Below are 8,591 nucleotides of genomic sequence, written 5' to 3'. Positions count from 1 at the left end.
AGATTCATTTGGTGACACTTCGAGTGACTCGGAGCAAGAAGAAATCCCCATGGCTAATGCACGAACATTAAGGGAGTTGGCTGCTCCTGATTTAAATCAGCAGCCTTTATGCATTACTTTCCCGAGTTTGAGTGAAAACACTTCATTTGAATTGAAATCAGGTCTAATTCACCTTTTACCCTCTTTTCATGGTTTACCAGGTGAAGAGCCGTATAAGCATCTGCAGGAGTTTGATGTCGTGTGCAATAGTATGAAACCTCCGGGAATTACAGAAGAGCAGATAAAAATGAGGGCATTCCCCTTTTCTTTGAAGGATTCTGCAAAGGACTGGCTGTACTATCTGCCACCAGGTAGCATCACCACGTGGGACCAATTGAAGAAAAAATTTTTAGATAAATATTTTCCTGCATCCAGGGCTGCAAGCCTAAGGAAAGAAATTTGCGGGATCAAGCAGCATCCAGGGGAGTCACTCTATGAGTATTGGGAACGGTTCAAGAACTTGTTGCACAAGTGTCCCCAGCACCAGGTTAGTGTCATGGTATGTATAAACTGTGTAATTGATTTTAACTAAAGATCTGCAGAAACATTTGATTTTAACTAAAGATCTGCAGAAAATTTATTGCCATTCCAAAAAAGAAAATGAGCGTTCAAAGCCTCGTTTGAGGCCCTAGTCTTAAAGTCCTTCACGAATACGTAATAAATAAAAAGAGGAGAAAAAAAAGAAGAGAAAACAATAAATTCATTGCTGCCGTGCTACTTTTCCTTTTGATAGTAAAACTAGGCCGTCTTATTTTTTTTTTTTTTTTGTTTTTGGTAAGAACTATATATCTTTAGACACATATCACCAAATTGTAAGATGGAAATGATTCTTTTTAACTTTGTAGACTTCTAAGTTTTTTTGTTAAATTTTATGTGGCATATTAAGAATCTCTTTGTTCACATTTAGTAAATTTTGCACATTGAAGTATTAATTTACCATTTTATAGTTAAAAGAAGATGCATTTTTCTTGTTAGGCTTCTACACTTCCATATTTTAAATGATAGATTTAGGATAGCATTCGTTCAAAAATGCTTGAAGTGTGTAGCGCAAGTAAAATAATTTAACCAAAAAAAGAAAAAGGAGAAGGAAAAAGTTTTTTTTTTTTTTTTTTGGGGTGGTTCATGGGATTTACTATCTAATCTATTGCAATGCCAAATTTGTGTGGAACATTTTTGGATATTGCCCATATTTGTTTTGACTCTTACCAATTCAGTGAATACCAACAGACATTTAATTTATACCTCGTAGGACAATAAATATGATAGTTTCTAGCCAGGATTAAGTAAGTATGAATTCTTTAGAAACCTAACGGCTAACGAGGAAATACAATTGAGTTGTTAGCAGAATTGGACGAGGAAAGGAGAGGGGGCAGGTTTGCTCTTCCATGAAGGCTTATAAATAGCAAAGTTTGCCCTCACATTTTCTCTACTCAACTCGCTAGCTTTTTCATCCCTGATAATTGACCCTTTCTTTCTTCTTCTTCGACTGATCAGCACAACCCATTACTCAAAATCAACTTCTTGTTTAACTAGCAATCGTTCTTGACGCCTAATCTCGCTAAGTGCAAACTTTTGTTTTCTGTGTAAGTACGTTCATACATGCTCATTGTAATTTTCTAAGAAATCCCGGATTCTGGTTGACTCTAAATTACCAATTTGAATTCTGATTATAGTTAATATATTTGTTAGAACTAGGGTTTTATTTCTTGCAATTAGTAATGTATCTTGTCTTACCAGCTTGAAATTTGAATTGTTACTCTCTCTTATTTTATTGAATGCTCATTCATCCATGTTAAACTGTTAAAGCAAATCTCTCTATGAATTTGTGGGTTTGGCATGCAACTGCACGAGTTGTAGCAACAACATTTATGTCTAAAAGGTCAATGAAAATTGATTGCTTTTAGTCAAAAGTTCCAAAAATGTGAAAGCTGAATGACATTTGTATTGTTTTAGGAACTCTAGATGTCATGTTGGTGTTACCACACAACTGCGATTTACATGTGCACGATGTCAGGTTGGTGTTGAACCTGAAGTTTTATATGCAAGTTAAATGTGCAAATCTTTACCATAAAAGATGGTTGTTAATTTATATGCAAGTTTTTTTGCGGGTTTGATACACCTGTTTACATCAGTGCATTTCTTTCTGTGCACATTTTAATCATCGGGACTTATCAATTAATTTTCTCTTCGTTATCTTTCAGGAATTGTTGGATATGGCGACATACAAGCCCGAGAACATCCTTATTACTGGTGCAGCAGGCTTTATTGCCTCTCATGTGGTAAATAGACTCATCCGGAACCATCCCAGTTACAAGATTGTGGTTCTTGACAAGCTTGACTACTGCTCAAATGAAAAAAATCTCAACCCCTCCCGTTCATCTCCAAATTTCAAGTTCGTCAAGGGAGACATTGCCAGTGCTGATCTTGTTAATCACATTCTTCTCACGGAATCAATCGATACACTTATGCATTTTGCAGCTCAGACTCATGTTGACAACTCATTTGGAAACAGCTTTGAGTTCACACAAAACAACATTTATGGGACTCATGTCCTTCTTGAGGCTTGCAAAGTCGCTGGAAATATCAAGAGGTTTATTCACGTCAGCACTGATGAGGTTTATGGGGAGACAGATGAGGATGCTGTTGTTGGGAATCATGAGGCTTCTCAACTCCTCCCTACAAACCCGTATTCTGCAACTAAAGCCGGGGCTGAAATGCTCGTTATGGCATATGGAAGATCATATGGTTTACCTGTGATAACTACAAGAGGAAACAATGTGTATGGGCCAAATCAGTTCCCTGAGAAGTTAATTCCCAAATTCATTCTTTTGGCAATGAAGGGACACAATCTTCCCATTCATGGTGATGGATCCAATGTACGCAGTTATCTTTATTGTGAGGATGTTGCGGAGGCTTTTGAAATCATTCTACACAAAGGCGAAGTAGGCCATGTCTATAACATTGGGACGGATAAAGAAAGGAGTGTTCTTGATGTCACGAGCGATATTTGCAGGCTTTTCTCGTTGGATCCGAATGCTGTGATCAAGTTTGTCAATAACAGGCCCTTCAATGACCAGAGGTACTTTTTAAATCATGAAAAGCTAAATAATTTGGGGTGGTCAGAGCGCACTACATGGGAAGAAGGCCTTAGAAAAACCATGGAATGGTATGTTAAGAATCCTGATTGGTGGGGAGATGTATCTGGTGCTTTGGTTCCTCATCCAAGGATGCTGATGATGTCTGGAATGGGAAAAAGCAGTTCTGATGTTGGCTCTATCGATACATCTTCGGTCTCAAACAATTCTGGTCCGATGCGAATGGTGAATCCAGGTAGCAAAAATATTCATGATGCCCAAAAGTCATCCTTAAAGTTCTTGATCTATGGTAGGACTGGATGGATAGGAGGCCTTCTTGGAAGGATATGTGACAAACAGGGGATAGCATACAACTATGGTAATGGGCGACTTCAAGACAGAGCACAGCTACTTGCAGACATTCAGAATGTTAAGCCAACTCATGTGCTCAATGCTGCTGGAGTAACTGGCAGGCCAAATGTGGATTGGTGCGAGTCTCATAAACCAGAGACCATTATTACCAACGTTGTTGGTACTTTAACCTTGGCAGATGTTTGTAGAGAACACGGGCTTCTCATGATGAATTTTGCCACAGGATGCATATTTGAATATGATGCTGGCCACCCCATTGGATCAGGTATTGGATTTAAGGAAGAAGACAAGCCTAATTTTACTGGTTCATTCTACTCAAAAACCAAGGCCATGGTATGTTAATTTATGATCCTCAACTTTCATATTTCTTGTGATGGGCACACCGATGACATTAGACAAGTTTTACATTTATGTCTCTGTCTTTTGCAGGTTGAAGAACTTTTGAAAGAATATGATAATGTATGCACCCTTAGAGTTCGAATGCCAATATCATCTGATCTTAACAGCCCGCGCAACTTCATCGCAAAGATTGCAAAGTATGACAAGGTTGTAAACATCCCCAACAGCATGACTGTGTTGGATGAACTTTTGCCAATTTCAATTGAAATGGCTAAGAGGAACTGCAAGGGCATATGGAACTTTACTAACCCAGGTGTTATAAGTCACAATGAGATATTAGAGATGTACAGGGACAACATTGATCCAAAATTCAAGTGGGCAAATTTCACCCTTGAAGAACAGGCCAAGGTCATTGTAGCCCCTCGCAGCAATAATGAGATGGATGCATCCAAGCTGAAAAAGGAGTTTCCAGAATTATTGTCCATCAGGGAATCCCTGATTAAGTATGTCTTTAAACCCAACAAGAAAAACTTGACTGCTGGAACTGCCATTTGATGTATGAAAAGCATTACACTCGAGGAAAGAAGAGAAATTGACCTAGATATACCAAATTATGTAATATTGTTATCCTTTGGATTTGTGGAACAACTTGAGATCTTTCCAGAATGCAATTGCCTCCTTAACTAATTTTATGTTTGTTGAGTACTTTACTGGATGCAGTGCTGTTTTGATTTCTTGCTTTGGTCGTACTTCTCCTCGGTAAACATTAGCATTTTATGCCTTCACTGAACCAGCAATAGAAGACCTATGAGCCTGGAGCAAAATTGGTTTAGTATCAACATTAGCACAATAATTAAAGTGACAACAGGGACACAAATCTTTGAGTATCAGAAATACTTCTTTTTGAGTGTCCGGTGAAACTCTTGGCTATCAATTGCTCTACTGTGGCACATCGTCCTTGTACTCTGATGAGTTCAAGTCAAGACCCTTGGACTAATGGCATTGGTGATTTGGTACTACATATGGTACCATTTACATATGGTCCAGAACACAACTACCACGAAGCATTAATCCCTTTCTGGAGCAGAACACTTCAAGTTCTGGGCTTTGAAAAGGAGGGTACAGTTTGAGACAGACACAATAAGCCTTCTCGACGTGAAAAGTTGGTGCATTTGCTATAAGACCCCAACTGGAGTAGTTATAAAGAAGCACTTCTATCACACATGCTCAAGTTACCGAAAATTAATTATCAAATATCAAGCACCTTAGAAGTACTTTTAGTGCTTAAAAAAAGAATTTTTTTTTTTTTTTTTTTTTTTTTTTTGTAAACATACCGCAATCCCAAACGGACTCTAGATTTGACTGCAATATTTATTTACAGGCAAATGGTATTTAGACCTTCAAGAAAAAAAAAAAACAAAAAAACTAGGCACTCAATCCTTTCTTTTATTTTAAAATGGAGGATGGAGTGCCTAGATTTTTTGGGAGCACTAATGTCATCTGCCTATTTGCATTGGAACAAATATGTATAGCGAATTCGTTGCAATAGCTCTGTTCTGAACGTTCAAAAAGAATTTTATCATGGTGATGCCACATTCTTACTTGGAATATCTTGTTAGTTCAATGTTTTAGCATGATTTGCTCAGTTTTTGGTAGCATAATGTTTTAAACATTTGTTTCACGTTTATTGCCTTATAACCCAAAATTGATGTTACCTAAAAAGATTTAAAAAAAAAAAAAGAAAAAAAAAGAAGCCTAGACTCACTGTTGAAAAAGTCGAGTCATAAGATTTCATGCTCATTCTTTCTGACAAAGTTTGCCAGGTTTACATATTGCACGTTGCTAGGCTGGGACTAAAGTGGACACAATTCAATGGAAAATGTGCAGAGGTGGGTCTTTCTGCGGGTTTGTGGACCGAGAAAATTCCCCGTTTGTAGCTAGCGCCTAGCAGAAATGGTTGCTGGTTCATACATTTTTGAGCCATCAACGTGAGAACAGCGTGACGGTTTGCTTCTTGATTTTCAATGTGGGGAGCCCAAAGTCGCCTGACCATGCATGCGAGGACTCATGAGATGATCATCTTCGTCAAGCCACGTCTCCCAATCCCATTAAATTCTGTTTGACTTCTCCTGGGGCAAATTGCAGATTTTCTGCGGTGTTGAGCATGACAAGACTACTGTTGCTTGAGATTGCATCAACGGCTGTTGTCACAGGGGCTCAATACAAGCCCCTGCAAGCCAATCGTGAGCAGTTTCAGTCGAGTTTAAAGATATTAGATCGCGAGTCGGTTTGGTTTTATATATATATATACATTCATAATATTTAATTATTTGTTAAAAATAATAATTATTATTCTTTAAACTCGACCTCGAACTCGAGTTTTACATTAAGAGTTCGTCGAGTTCGAGTTTAGTAAAATTAAGTCGAGCGTCAGTTCGATTGAATCAAAACTCTACTCGACTCAACTTAATTCGTGTGTAACCTAGTTGCCACCAATCGTTTAAAGTAGTATTGTGGGTATTTTTCCCCTCAACAATTTGCCAAGGAAGTGTTTAATTAACCAGTTTTGCATTTTCTAGCCATACATCGTGGAACGGGAGCAAGTACGCTTCAATTTTTATTACATAAATTGGTATACATTCATATAACTTTATTGTACATAAGAAATTTGTTGATATGAGGGGAGAAGCGTAGGATCGGAAGCATAGGTTCTCTCTCTCTCTCTCGACACAAATTCCATTTTACTCATATGTAAGTGTAATCATGTTTGAAATTATATCTTAAAATTTGAAAGAAGTATAACAATAGTACCAATTACACAAAAACTATACCTGCCCCCAATACCCACATCCTAATAATGGCCAATGGGATGGTGACTAAATAGGCTTATTTACAAAGACCCCCTTGAAGCTTTTATGGTGTTTTTATTATTGATTTTCCGAATTAGAGTAATTTCCCACCAATCCTTTCGAGAGTAGGTTTAACTATTTACGTCTTCAATCACTCCAATTTATAAGTTTTACCATTCCCCGTTCTCCATTGCATTCATAAGAACATTTCGAAATTGATAGCCAATTTGTGTTTGTTAACATTGCATCAGCCCCTAGAGAAGATTTACGTACGTTATACGTTATGACAAAATTAAAGACTGCAAAGGGACCACTACAATTTAAGAAACAAAAATGAGACTCACAGAGACCTTTTTTTTTTTTTTTTTTTAATTTATTGGGGGATGTTTTTTATGTAACTAAAAAAAAAAAACTCAAGAAGTTAAGTTTAATATCTTTCGTAAAACTAGGCCATTCCGATTTTGGTTTTCGAATGCACCTCGACCTAAATAGAAGCTAAATGGTTAATAAATTTAGCAACATTCTATGGTTCTTTTATGCGTGGAAGTAAATGATCAACTCAAGGAGTTACAAGTTTAATTAACCATCACGAAATAGAAAAAAACTGAGCAAAAGATATGGAAAAAAATGGGTAAATACACAAAAGAGCAATTAATTAGGATTTAGGAATTAATTTGATACTAATGGCATTGCTTGGAGCTTTATATGAATATGAATTCTTCAAGATTACATTTAAACTTGCACAAAACACCCCCAGTTTCGAGGTTTTGCTGCCTGAAATTCCGCAAAGAGAGAGAGAGAGAGCCCTTCTTCTTGTCGAGAATAAGTACTTGTATATATTTCTTCAGTTTGAGTTTTGTAGGTATATTTGTCTCAGTGCTTTTATCCGTTACCGGTAAAACCATGCAAAAGCAAACAAGATGCTGTTCACTTTTCCAATGCACCATTCCAAACTCACATCTCCATGTTTCCTAAGATGATTTGGTATTCTTTAAACTTTAGCACAAAACAGTAAAGCATTGACTACTAGTAGAAGCACTAGTACAAAGCAATTTTTTTTTTCAAGAAAAGATTGATACCATCATGGCCAAGCTTGAATAAAGTAATATAACATACTTGTTCTACAATTTCTGTTGAGCCTAACAATTTCTTTGAAAAATTCTGAAGGCACTTTTACGTAGTTTACAAGGTTAATTACCACATTACATGTTACAACTACCAAAATAATCCAAGATAGTCACTGGTTCTTTTTTCTTTTTTTGTAAATTCTTCGAGAGAGCATTCTCAAGAGGAGAGGTAGCCCCCCTACAGGCTACAAATCCATTAGAACATTACAACGAATCTAGTAAATCCAGTAGAGAAACCAAAATTTTTTTACGCTTTTTTCATGAATATATTTTTCAATGATCTATTTATCTTAAATACGTTACATTGTTATAATATATTTTCTATAAAAAAAATTCCAAAAAAATAGCAATCCATATGGACTCTGAAGTTTGTTGCATGCCAATCACAAGTTATTTTAGAAAATGAAAAAGAAGGCCATTACACTAGCTTGCAATTAATTTTGTGGAATTCTCTTTTCGAATTTATTTTTTCTATGCAAAAAAAAAAAAAAAGAGAAAGGGTGGCGATTTGAATGAATTTCTGGTTGGATGGTAACTTTTGATGTTGTCTGAGCTTGGTTTTGGATCAAAACTGATAGATAGCTGATTATTTTGATCATGCATGTAGCTGAAATGAGTCGTGGATAAAAAAAAAAGAAAAGAAAACTGAAAATGTGGCCGAATGAGGGGGGTTGAGCATTTGATCAGTTTTCTTTCGAATCTCAACTGGGATTTTCATACTGGATGTTTAAGATTAACTTGTAGCTTGCTAATCATCTTTTGCATATTGAATTGAAGTAAAAATTGAAGAA

The 8,591-nt window shown here is 36.5% G+C and overlaps 1 protein-coding gene across 1 annotated transcript; it reads left to right on the top strand.

Moving 5' to 3' along the window:
- The first annotated feature begins 2,249 nt into the window (after positions 1 to 2,249).
- On the top strand, positions 2,250 to 4,415 carry LOC113689550 (trifunctional UDP-glucose 4,6-dehydratase/UDP-4-keto-6-deoxy-D-glucose 3,5-epimerase/UDP-4-keto-L-rhamnose-reductase RHM1-like). The gene is made up of 2 exons (XM_027207311.2): positions 2,250 to 3,818; positions 3,915 to 4,415. The coding sequence occupies exons 1-2, from the start codon at positions 2,253 to 2,255 to the stop codon at positions 4,377 to 4,379; spliced, it is 2,031 nt and encodes a 676-aa protein (XP_027063112.1). The 5' UTR covers positions 2,250 to 2,252; the 3' UTR covers positions 4,380 to 4,415.
- Positions 4,416 to 8,591: the final 4,176 nt, after the last annotated feature.

Source organism: Coffea arabica, chromosome 5c (assembly GCF_036785885.1).
Source record: "Coffea arabica cultivar ET-39 chromosome 5c, Coffea Arabica ET-39 HiFi, whole genome shotgun sequence".
In the NCBI taxonomy this organism is placed as follows: Eukaryota; Viridiplantae; Streptophyta; class Magnoliopsida; order Gentianales; family Rubiaceae; genus Coffea; species Coffea arabica.
This window is presented reverse-complemented; position numbering and strand designations above follow the sequence as displayed.